The sequence below is a fragment of the Solea solea genome, chromosome 16 (assembly GCF_958295425.1).
Source record: "Solea solea chromosome 16, fSolSol10.1, whole genome shotgun sequence".
NCBI lineage: Eukaryota > Metazoa > Chordata > Actinopteri > Pleuronectiformes > Soleidae > Solea > Solea solea.
In genome coordinates this window covers 16,843,649-16,856,227 of record NC_081149.1, presented here as the reverse complement: position 1 = coordinate 16,856,227, position 12,579 = coordinate 16,843,649, and the positions used below count along the sequence as shown (strand labels likewise).

The following is a 12,579-nucleotide window of genomic DNA, read 5'->3' as shown; positions in this document are numbered from 1 at the left end:
ACACATTAAACGGGATGAGCATTTGTCAAAATGCTTCCTGTTGAGAGGGCTCGCTCTGCGCCGATAGGCCCCATCCATCACTCTGTGCCACGTCTGACCAATGAGCATGCCCATATCTATCAATGCACATCCCATAATAAGCGGTCCATGTGCCTTTCACGTGTGGGTAGTTGTCACACTCACATCTGCATGCATGCACTCGAGCGGAGCACAATCTGCAAAACATAAACAAGCAAAGCGCTGCTCTCCATGTGCACGGGCAGAATACAAACACTGCACTCATTCTGCCTCTCTCTCTTTAGTTGCCCGACTTCGTCAGTGCCCAGAAAGAGCACAAGTCATTAATGAATGTCATAAAGGCAGGCGGTGAAAGCACTGGGTGGCTGCCAACGGCACGACTGCCGGGCGGGGCGCAGGGAGGAGATGAACAATGACCTGAAAGAGAGGAGACGCAGCTGCTTCTCTCCCAGTTGTTCCCTGGGGGAGAAGCAGGGCGCTCGACAGTATGAGAATGTGAGGGTCTCCACTCTCCGTGATTGGAGGCTAAATGTTTGCTACGGGGTGTCGGGCCCGTGGGTGCGTGGGTGCTCAACGCATGTGCCATGTGAATACAGTGGAAGTCGCCAGGAGCAAGGCAGTCGCCATTTTGAGGGAGGAAGGCAGGGAGTTGCCATTTTGAAGTGTTCTGCATAAGGGTGCGATTACATCTAGAATTCTACATTAAAAAAATTACACAAAATTATGGTTGAGCAGGAACTTAAAGGCAAGTATTTGACCTAATGAGTGAGCAGCACGCGAACAAATACAATTTAGCTTCGTCTTTATGTATATTTTTGCTTTAACTGACATCAGTCAATGCCAATCTTGCTGAAAATATAGGAGTCGGCCAAGTCTGAACAAATTGGCTAAACCAGTTGTTGTCAAACTTTTTATACTAAATACCACATCAGAAAATATTGCGCTCTTGAAGTAACGACATTATTACACGTTTAAATTTAGTAGCGTACATAGGTCGAGCGAAGTCATCTAGAGTACCGTATTTTCCACACTATAAGGCACACTGTCGTTTTTTGAGAAAATGAAAGGCTTTTAAGTGCGCTCTATAGTGTGGAAAATACGGTATTTCACAGGAAGCAAATTTATTCTCGATAAGATCATTTTATTTATAATTTACACTCATCATCCTCCTCTTCCTCACATATAGTTCAGACACTGGTATAGCCAAATTAGATTAAGATGGAGCGTGAGATAAGGTGACTAATTATTATTTAATTCTTCTTATTCGTTCCACTCCGAGCACGTAACCTGGTGTATACAGTAGAGCAGTATTTCCTCCAAACTTGCAGCCCTTACTGTCTTTGTGTATTATTCAAAGTAAATTGCATCATAAATAACAATTTAAAATTTTCATCGACGTGACAGTGAAATAAAAGTGTAGCTGTTTTTACTTGTGATCTTCTTGGTGGCTGCATTTTCAGTAGATTCTGCTGCTGCTGCTCGTCGTCAGGACGCTGACGTCTGCGCGTCTCCACTCTGAACCAAGGCCTCGACTGGAGCTCAGGACTCATCCTCTCCAATCTCTCTTTACTGAGGAGGAAAACAGGCACTCAAGCATTCAAGTAATTAGTGCTAATCAGCCATTCACTGACCCAGCAGGCAGCCATATTGATTTCAGAGGCTAATCAACAAAAAGCTTAATGACATGACAATTAAAGGGCTCGACAATGTAAATTACACCTGCAATTGAATACAAAGGGAGTCCACTGTAGTAGGAAATTATGTTAAGTGTGGGAATATTAAGCAATGAAATTTAATCTTTTTTTTTTTTCTTAATTTCCTTTGCAGATTGAACAATATTCTAAATGAGGGGGAAATGGTTAACTCTGTAGCTTTTAAAGAAAATCCAACAAAGTAAATATTTACAACTTTAATCTTTATTTCTTTAAAATAAGATAAAGGAAAATTTGTTGTTATCAATAATACAAGTAAAAAATGTATCAGAACACAGAGGAATATGCAGGACAAAACACGACAGTGACAGCTTAGTAAATTTTACATGGTTCAAACAAACATCCTCGGTATATTATGGAAAACAGAGGAAAAAAGTGAGCAAGTCCGGGGAAGAATAGATTTTTTCTTTTTTTCCCTCCTGGATAAACAAGAAAACAGGGTTAAAAATGCAGTTAATGTGGCATCAATAAACCTGCTCTCTTTCCAGTTTCAGCCAACATGTGAGCAAACATTCTCCAATAAATAAGGCACTGTGACGGGGCCCAAAGCAGAACAAATATGCATGTTTGTTTGTGTGAATAATCGGAATAAGCGGACCACAACTAATGGCATATGTTCACATTTTGTCTCGTGCATAAATACTTTTTCATCCTTAACCACTCTTAAGATATTTATTTTAATAAACAATGACATGTATTACCAGAAATTTAAAAAGATGTCAAGGATATGACATTCATATTTAGCATGACATGGACTTATAACAAACAGTCAAAGCAGAACACAGCCTGTGACCAAAAAAAAGAGGATAAACTCAAACATATGATGTGCTTTTTTTATGCCCCGTTGTTAAACTATTGGATGACAGCCGAACAACTGTGTGTCACATGTTGTCAAAGTGCTGCCCTGCACTTCTCCAACGTGCTTAGTCAATGGCAGATGTAGTGATCAAGTGCAATAACTCCTTACACAGATTGAAACAGCTGTGTGAAGAAAGAGAGGAAAAAAAAAAAACAGCATAAACAGAGCTAAAAGACATCAAACAAGATTAACATGTTGTCCATTTTTACTGAATCATATGATGTGTCAGTCCACTGTGTTTGGCAGATGCTGATATTTTGGCACCGAAAGCAAAAAAAAAAATAAAAAAATAAACAACACTGAGGTTAAGAGAGATGTGGAAGCAGGTAAAAACAAGCTGCAGCGCATTATGAACAATCAAACTTCTCTTCACTCTCTTTGTCAGCAATAGTGAGAGGATAGTGTTTGATAAAGAGACAGTAAACTGACAGAGACTGTCCATGAAGCCGCCAAAAATATTGAAAATGAAGTCCCTATGGCAAGCTTTAAGGTTTCTGTCCCACCTGTGAGAAGATGGGGGGGGGGCTGGAGTGGAGGTCAAAGTCTCATAGCCGATGAATCACACACACAGTGGACAACAGTCAACTGTGGCATCTACATTTCATGGGCGGCAAGATGATGCTGTGGTATTCCATTGGCGTGAGCCGCCACTGTGTTGTTCTCATTGAGACGCCTCACACGGTACATTTCATAGTGGATGCTGCTGGTAATGTCCTTAATGTTCTGCATATGGGTCCTAAAAAAACACACACACACACACACACACACACCCAAGGAATCAGTGGAGGATTGACACACACGGACAGGCGTCCTAGAGAGTTTTCAAAGCCAATTTTAACACAGACCGACACATAAAGATGACTTAGTATTCCCAACTGAATTTTAAATTTTGCACTCGTTTAAAAGAGTCCTTCACTTAAATATATTTTGAATGATAGTCGTTTTTTTCTTATTGTTACTTCTCTTGGATGTTTGAGCTTTAATGTGCTGAGTTTGACACAATCACCTGCTGAGGCCCAAAAGTTCCTCCATGTTAGAAATCCTTGATTATTTCTCAGTGCTCTTTATACACCACATTAAAAAAAAAAATCACCGTGATCGAAGAGTTTTAACCTTAAATTGAGTTTGATGTGTCTGTGTTGAATGTTTTCCATTTTGGAACCTCATTGTACATGAACTGTGTGTTAAAACTAGCAAATGAAACTCACACACAGTGTAAAAGGTCTTAAAATGTATGTAAAGTGGATTAAAGAAAGCCAAAAAGAATCACTCACCTGATGAGGAGGTCTCTTAAATAGGCAAACTCACAGTGGGCTATGTTCTCAACTGTTAGAGAGAGGCAAGGAGAAGTTATGAATTATTAGAAATATTCAAAGGAGAGATAAGAACAGAGAAGATTTAAAAAAAAAGATCAAAACAACAGAGTAAAACAGCTATGAGCTTTGTGACCATTTATGGTTGGGCTTCCCAAGCCGACCACTAGATGGAGTCAGTGATCTGGGTGTCTTGTTTTTGTGTCAACCATCTCTCTAGACAACTTCATCTACATGGAATACTTCTGAGGAGATTATACTATAAATAGACGTGTGTGGTGCGCAGTGAACTCTGCAGGAAACCAAGTTTCCTTCATGAGACACATGGTGAAGGGGAGGTGCTGCCTGTCTGAAGAGGAGGACATTAAAGGTCGACTACATACAACGGCCAGCTGATATAATTATGTTTAAAATAAAACATAAAAACAAACCAAAAACAAACAAGATAAACGACTATTAATTGTCCCAAATGTCTGAGTAATACACCTGCCTGTGACACTACAAGATGAATTCATAGGTTATTTCACACCATCGACAGAGTTGCAATAAGTATTTTTCCATCAAAGTGCAAAATGTCCAGGCTTTTTTTGCGGCGGATTCCACCTCTAAATCTTTTTGGTGTTTTCATATTCCAACCTGTTGCAGGCACCTCCCTATACTAGCGCTACGCTGCTGTTTCGGACGTCTGCCTCGCCTCCGTCTGTCATGATTTAAAACGAATCATTTCCTGTGTTCAGTGCAGGAATGCCACTGAGCGACACGAGGAATAAAAAGGCTATAATGAGAAACACAGAGACGTCACGTGGAGTTGATGTCAACATTGTGTGAACTCATTTGCAGGCAGGCAATTCATATTTAAAAAGTTTCACAGTACAGATTTAAACTGTTGCCCACAAACAATCAAGTCTCACCTTCACAACACAGTGTATTACTTATGGGAGCATCTACACTGTAGCTCTTTGTGATACAAAGACGACGTATGAGGGAATTGAATGAACAAATCAGGCCTCTCTTCACACATACTGTGTCTGCTGGAGGCCTGAAGCAGCCACATGGCACACGACACCAGTCTGGGCACTGAATAAAGCATTGTTTTATTGACTGAGTGAGTGAGTGAGTGAGTGAGTGAGTGAGTGAGTGAGGCCTCTGTATCCTTCTGTTGTCTTCTCAACAAAACCACCAGCAGCTAATTATTGTGCAAATTCACAGACATGTTTCTCTTAAAAACACATTTAACAGTTGGGAGGACATTTGGGGGAGAGAGAGATACCTTCAATGGTCCCCCACTTGGTCTTCCTCCCCAGCAGCCTCCGGCCATTAACCTGGTACTCCTGGTCACTTCCCACCACGGCAAAAGGGATCATCTCCTGCTCCATGGTGGAAGGTATACACACACAAGTCAGTCAAGAATATAAACACGGGCATTCAGTAGATTTTGGATGACGGTGCTTGGTATACAGGCATGTCTGTGCATAAATAATGATCTACTCACCCTGATCTTCTCATTGATCATTCTGTCCTCTGCATCCTCGTCAAACTCCTTCTGAGGATACACGTCAATCCCATTGGCTTGTAGCTCTTCCCTGATCTGGTGTTCAAATACACACACACACACAAAAATCAAAAAAACCTCACAGGATGGACACGATGCACAAACCAAATAAATACACAAACAGTAGCCATTACACTTCTATTGACGAGGGGAAATCCTGAGATCCTTCACAACGGCAAAATAAAAACATACAGACAAAAGGATGCAGCCTTATTAGCTGAGCAGAGCAAATTCAGAAAGTAAACGATGAGAGAGGGAACAACGAAAAGATGCTCTTGAAGTCTTGCTGTAACGTTTCCATGTTTTGCAACTGTCCTTTATTCCTTCATATTCCTGATAAAATGCAAATGTTAAATATGAGGGGGGAAAAAGGAGGAAATGAAGAATACAAATGTTTTCAAATAATTTAAAAATACATTACCTGCTTTTTGAAAAAGTCCCTCTCCTCCAGAGTAAGTGTGTCCGCCTTGGCAATGACTGGGACGATGTTGACAACTTTACTGAGACGTCTCATGAATTCTACATCAAGGGGCCGCAGACTTTTGGAAATTTGGGAAAAAGCAAAAACAGACATGACTCAAACTGTAACACAGCACTCTTCCACCAGAGGGCAGATGCTCCTAATGATTCTTCAAGATTCAAGCACAACTGTAACATTATTTACAGTTCAAACTTTTCACCCTCCATTCATGACCTAATCACTCTGCACCGTGTGTGAAAAGCTTTTTAAAGTGACTGAACAAATGTGTGCTCCGTTTGAGGAGCTGAGAGTTTTCATGCCGCTTGATGAAAACGTCTGCATGTGGTTAGAGCTGCAGATTCTGGCTTTAACATCAACACTTAAACAAAAACTGGTCATTGTCAACAAGGAGCTTTGTGCAGCGAAAACACAAAGGTTCAACAATCAATTGCACACAGACTCTATGTCTCCCTCGTCCTTCCTGTCTCTGTCCCATTAGGCTTTTTAAGGCTAACCCCGAGCAGCTGCTGGCCAGGTCATGTGACATCTGCAGTGTTGGATCAACATGAAACATTGCTGATGGTGTACAGAGACAGGGGGCCATTTTACACCAGACCCCTCGCGTCCCCCCCCCTCCAAAGCAGAGACAGACCATGACACAAAAATTAATAAGAGACACAGCACTTGCACGGTGCTCCATCAACTGTGTGTCCCTGTGTGTGTGCGTTTGAACGAGGCTGACAATCCACAGCTGCTTTCAACATTTCTCCAAGACCTGCCACTGCACTCGACTAAAGTTACACAAAAGCAAAAGCTATAAAACGCTCGGTCAGCCCTCCACCCCGTAACAGTGTGGGGGCCGAAAAAGCGAGATAAACGGGACAGTTTATGCTGTTCAATCAGACACAGATGTGTGTTTATCCTTGGGACACTGCAGCTACAGGAACCTGGCAAGAGCTTCCCATTTTACTTCAGTGTGTTGTGTGTGTTATGGTGCACTGGTGTTCTGGGATATGTTGCATCTTTCCGAGTGGAAATGTTTCCAGGACGTGTGTGTTGAATATGAGGAATAAGAAAGGAGAGAGATGTTTGTCACTGCTGCACAATGAAAAGCTTTAGAATAAACAGGAAATCTGTATTTATGTATGACCTGTTGGTTGTGATAACATAAGGTTTTTGAAGTCCATTTTTTATTGCATTACTTCACCTTACTTGGCTGTTGAGCTTCAGGAGACGCGATCAATACAATCTACACAAATGGCCAAGCTTTTGATCCTCGCAAGGAAGTGAAGTATTTTACATTCTGCACTCTCTCATCTAAGATTAACAGATGGTAGCACTGTTGTGGTGTCGGGGACTGACAAATAAGAAGCAGGGAGTAATATTCAAAATATCTCAATTCTATGCGTGTTTTCCTTGGGTAGTTTTTTTGTGCCAGCAGATCGATCTATAACCATGTAAATGTGAATCTGTCCTTACCAGTGTCCAGTCGGGGGGATGAAGTAAATGCAGCAGTGAACTCTGGAGTCCGGGATCCGTTTCTTCCTGTTGATGTTGATCTCCTCCTGCAGGTACGCCTCATACTGGTCATTAATGAACTTCATGATGGGCTGCCAGCTAAACCACAGCAGGGGACGATTGAGCAAATGAAGAGGGAGGAGGAAGTAGAGTAAAAGAGTGCGAGATAATAGGGAAAAGGAGGGAGCAATGGCGAGGATTGAGAAAGTGTAGATGGGTAAAGGAAGGAAGGGAGGGCTCAGAGAGTGGAGGAAGATAAGGATATAAAGCAGACAGCAGAAACATGAAAAGTAAGATGATAGGAACGGTAAGCAGAAGGTGTAAGATATACGGTTAGACGAAATTCAAATCTTCCAGTTCATATAGTTGATGCAGTGAATCGTTAGGTACCAATTCTCATTGTTGATCTGGTCTCCAAATCCTGGTGTGTCAATGACTGTCAGCTTCATTCTCACTCCCTTCTCCTCGATGTCTGCACACAAACAAAAACAAAGTCTGTTACTGCCAGCACATTGTCACTGTACACCACAGTGCTATAAATACACTGTGCACTTTACACACAATCACTGGAGCTTCAGAGAGCACAATTCTACCACTGCATTAGCCATCTCTCACCTGAAATACATTCAGAGAAGATAAAAATGACATTTGTGATCTTTAAAACTGTTGATTTTGTACAGTTGAGTATACATTCCAAGGTAATTAGAGCTCTAATAGAAGCCCATAACTAAAGAAAAATAGATTTAAAGAAGCAGTGGAAGAAAAGTAGATGAAGAATCAAGGGATTCCTTACCATGACTGATAGACTTTATTTCGATTGTTTTGGGGATCTTCTCCTGGGCTGTAGCCAGCACAGATTTGCGGCTGACTTTAGACTTGAACAGCGTGTTCATCAGAGTAGACTTTCCTAGGCCACTCTGTCCTGGAAACAAAAACAGGCAGAGGGGTAGACGGTGAGACAAACGACAAAAGATAAAGCTATTGAGAGCTTAAAAGTATAAAAATGTTGAAGAGCACACAAATCAAAACCCTGATAAAAAAGGAAATACAATTAAATACACATGAAAAACAGATGTTAAGAGTCATTACAGAAGGTTTTATTTTCCTCTAATTTCAATACTCACTACTACTTTTACAGATACTTTTGTAACATGATGGTTTACATACACCAGAGTAACAACGCTCTCCAGCTGGATACGATGATGGAAAACGTAATGCTACAAACCGTCTGTCTAAATATTTATATTGATGGGACCGTCTTCTGCCATTGCACGCCATGCTGTCAACCACCACAGTATAATGAAGAGGCAGTTTGGAGGGGCCCATTGGGCAGAGACCATGCACAGTTCAGCTTCAGGTTAAGTCAACAGTGAGCACTTCCCTGATTAATGGAGGCGCACACTCAAACACAGTTGCATTACAGGCAGTTAGGTCCTGCAAACACTACAGCCTTAACTGGAAGTTAAAACGCTGATTATAACTACAGGGCAATTCTGGATTTTATCGACTGATAAGCTGTGCACGTTCTGTCTCAGCTGTGTTTCTTAAATTGTCTTGGTCCAACATTCTTTCACTAACGATGATGTGGTGCCAAAATCACACACTCTCTTAAAATGAGAGGAAGCCCTGTTGATTAATTCACATTTCAAGGAGAAGAGAACATTAAATGTTTTAAACTTCTTCTCACTCTTTCTCAAACACAGGAAGAAGCTGATGAACGTGAATTTCATTTGTATGTCTGCTTGTGAATTGAACATTTGTTCTTCTTCATAAACTAAACCTTTTATTGCACCTACAGCATCACTTACCATGGTCACTTATGCTGCTAAAACATCACACAATCATTTATACAAAGGTTTCTTCTATCATTTGGAGTAACACTTCTTTTATTTCAGGTCAGTGTGTGTTTGTAGCATATATACTGTATCTCTGTCCGTTCTCTCCTCTCTTTTCTTCCTGCTATGCAGCCCGTGAGAGCGCACATGCACGCACACAGAGCAGATGAGGTAGAGTGAAAGCTAATTGAGCAGAAGTTTGAAGTTGAAATGAAGTTTGAAGTTTATAAACTGAAGTTGAAAGTTTATAAACACCCTGCCACTCATGAACCTGGACATCATGGAGTGGAGACTATGCAAGTCTGTCTTAAATCTGCCTCAAACAGATGAAGCTCAGCTGCATTCACGGTGCTAGTTTGAGTCTTATTTTTCGTGTGAGTCCATCTTTCTTTAGCAACTTTGATGGAAAGGATAGGCGGATAAATAGAATCATCAGTCATTTAATAATTTAACATAATCACCACACAGACACATTATCTGATCAACCTTTTATCATCAAATATTCATTCACATCCCTACTGCCAAATAATATCCCATTTGTAAAAAAAAAAAAAAACCTTGCTGAAATGCCTACCATAAGTGCTGGAAAATAATTTCACCTGGAGTACAAAAACACATGGAGCACAGTTTAATCTAAACTCTCAGACTGCTTAACAAGCTTGTTTATTTGAGGATGAAACATAGACTGGCCAGCACAACGTCATCCAGTAGGGAGGTGTTGTAGGTTTTACATTGGCTTGTCTACTGTAGAGGTGTCCGTGTGTGTAATTAACTCCACTTTTAAAAGTGTCTGATCACAGTGATGAGGGTTCAACCAGAAAGAGTTTCGACTCCTACTGTGTGTGGCTGCTTATTAAAACCTGTCAGAGGCGTCAGTTTTCTGACAAAACCTGAAGGAAAGCTGACTGAGGACATTTTTAAATGAACACATATTTAAGTGTAATGGTTACTGGTAGATACTATACAAAAAATAGTCTGCTCTTGATGAGAAGGTTCAGAGGATGAAAAAAGCAAAAAAAAAAAAAAATCACATCACATCTTAACTTAGGGAAATACTGAATAAGAAGGAAGAATAAACTCCAGCCAAGAGGCCAGTGCTTTAATCCAGAGCAATGGCATGAATATTTCTGATGCCTAAAAGAGCAAACATGAAGACATTCAAACCCACAAGCTGTGAGGCAGCTGGTCTACAAGACAAACTTTGTGTGTTTACACTAAACTAAACCCATTAACGTATCATAACGTAACACATCAATGTTGTCTTTTTCCTAATGAGCAAAGAGCAGGCCAAGCTCTGTGTTAACTACTTTAAAATGTCTGCTGATAATTGTAAGATGGATATCTTGAATTTGAACTGGTTCAGAGTTTGAATTATCATCTACAACTATACTGTTGCACTGTGCGGGCATATTAAATAAGAAAGTGCATTAACACAACTACTTAATATTTTATGTAAACATTAATATTTTTTAAATGCTGCACCAGGTTAGGGGTACCAAATTGTATACAATTTACAGCATTAGTTCTGTGAAAATCTCTTTCATACCCGAGCAAAATGGAAACCGAAATATCTCTCAACATCTATACTGAAGCAGAAATGTCATCGAATTGGGACCTTGTGAATCGGAATTGAATGGATTTAGGAAATCAGCAGCGATACCCAGCCCTATTTGACATGTTCAAGAAAGCAGCTTTCTCTGGGAGAAATCAACAAGGGAAGTTAGGCTTTGCTAATTGTCTAGCAAACTACAGTCTACTCTCAGTTTAGTGAAGACAAACAAAACCCATCTAATGCCCTATCTAACTCTTGACAATTTATCAGAGACTTCAGTGAGGGTGCATGTGCTCTACTTACCCACAACCATAATGTTGAGCTCAAAACCCTGCTTCATGGCCTTCCTCCTCATTTGCTCCAGAATGGCATCAATGCCCACATAACTGAAGTCCACCACAGGGCCGCCGGCCTTCTCCCCGTACATACCACCCACTGCTGGGGACACCATAGTATCAGGCATCACCGCCTCAGACATGGTACTGTCACTGTAGCTGGAAATCACCTCTGGTTCTGCTTTGAGAGAAAAAAGAAAAAAAAAATGTTAGAGAAAAATGTTTCTGTGGGATTAGGGGAATTAAGGGAATGACGATAAAGGGATGTTTCTATAAAATCTCTGCTCAGCAGTGACGAGCATGTTTAAAGAAAAAAAAAAAAAGAAGAGGGTGAGAGTATGATACTGGAAATTATACTGGATAACAGCAACAGGAATTCCAAAAGTCTAAAGTCATCACTTATTGAACTGCATTTTGATCCAACACAAAAATCATGAAACGTAATAGAGTACTGTGCAAAAGTCTTAAGCCACTATTAGATTAGGTGTTTGAGCAATGTTATATTAACCATACACACTTATTTCTCAACCTCTTTAAATCATAAAATACAGGAAATGTTCAAAGGATAAGATGTTAAATATTTTGGTGACCTCCCCTTGCACTTGAAAAACATCAGGATCCTTTTCTAAAATGGCCACAGTGAAAAAGGTCTGTTTTGCCAAGTTAATTCAAGACATGCTTGGGCATAACATATGCATGTTGTACGAGTTTAACTCACTGGATCTTGATAATATACGAGCCAAAGTTTATTTACATCAGTCCAAAGATCACAGAATTTGACAGACATAAAATCATAATTTTGCATCAGCAATGCCAAGAGATGTTTCTTCTCATGCAACACAGACGCTTAACTCAACAGAAATGGTGAGTCGTATTACAGAGCTTGGCATATGGCAGGAGGTTATCCCTGCAGTTAGTTTTGCTAATGATTAGATTAATGTCATGTGATGGAATACCTAAGGATGTGTGTCCAATCATATTTAAGTTTTAATATCCTCACTATTACAACAATGTCTGAAGTGAGCGCAGGTGAACAATTCACACTGTTTATGTCTCCGTCTGCAGGTTCAGTTCAAGTGCTGACTGACATCCCTCTGAAGGCCTCTCCACCCTCGCTCACACAGCACAGTGTTGCAGTTTTGTTAATGTCAGAATGGAAAAGAGAGGTGGGGTGGTGGGGGTTGGGGGGACTGCTGAGGCTGAAATCTGATCCACTCACTCGCGCACACACACACACACACACACAGTACATACTCATGTCTTAAGTGGTCACCATGGTCTCATACACACTTGGCCTCTCCTTGTTTTGATCACATAGCTGACCTGTTTGCACAAGCACATGCAAACTTGAACACACACACACATATTAAAGAAGTCCTGACTATCTGCCAAGAGTTTAAGAGCCATTGGATTCCAGCTCGGACA

The 12,579-nt window shown here is 40.6% G+C and overlaps 1 protein-coding gene across 8 annotated transcripts in view; it reads right to left on the bottom strand.

The window, feature by feature from the left end:
- Positions 1 to 1,916: 1,916 nt before the first annotated feature.
- Positions 1,917 to 12,579, bottom strand: part of LOC131475115 (septin-9-like) — a 76,760-nt gene continuing 66,097 nt past the window's right edge. For 5 of the 8 annotated variants that reach the window (XM_058652987.1, XM_058652989.1, XM_058652988.1 and 2 more), the window contains 9 exons: positions 11,123 to 11,335; positions 8,226 to 8,354; positions 7,823 to 7,904; positions 7,394 to 7,531; positions 5,876 to 5,993; positions 5,395 to 5,490; positions 5,173 to 5,269; positions 3,864 to 3,915; positions 1,917 to 3,325 (listed from right to left, as the gene is read on the bottom strand). In XM_058652987.1, the coding sequence (XP_058508970.1) occupies positions 3,184 to 3,325; positions 3,864 to 3,915; positions 5,173 to 5,269; positions 5,395 to 5,490; positions 5,876 to 5,993; positions 7,394 to 7,531; positions 7,823 to 7,904; positions 8,226 to 8,354; positions 11,123 to 11,335 (1,067 nt within the window). In that variant the 3' untranslated portion in view covers positions 1,917 to 3,183. The remainder of the gene's footprint in view (positions 3,326 to 3,863; positions 3,916 to 5,172; positions 5,270 to 5,394; positions 5,491 to 5,875; positions 5,994 to 7,393; positions 7,532 to 7,822; positions 7,905 to 8,225; positions 8,355 to 11,122; positions 11,336 to 12,579) is intronic. The other 3 variants (XM_058652986.1, XM_058652992.1, XM_058652990.1) reach the window with 1 other exon arrangement.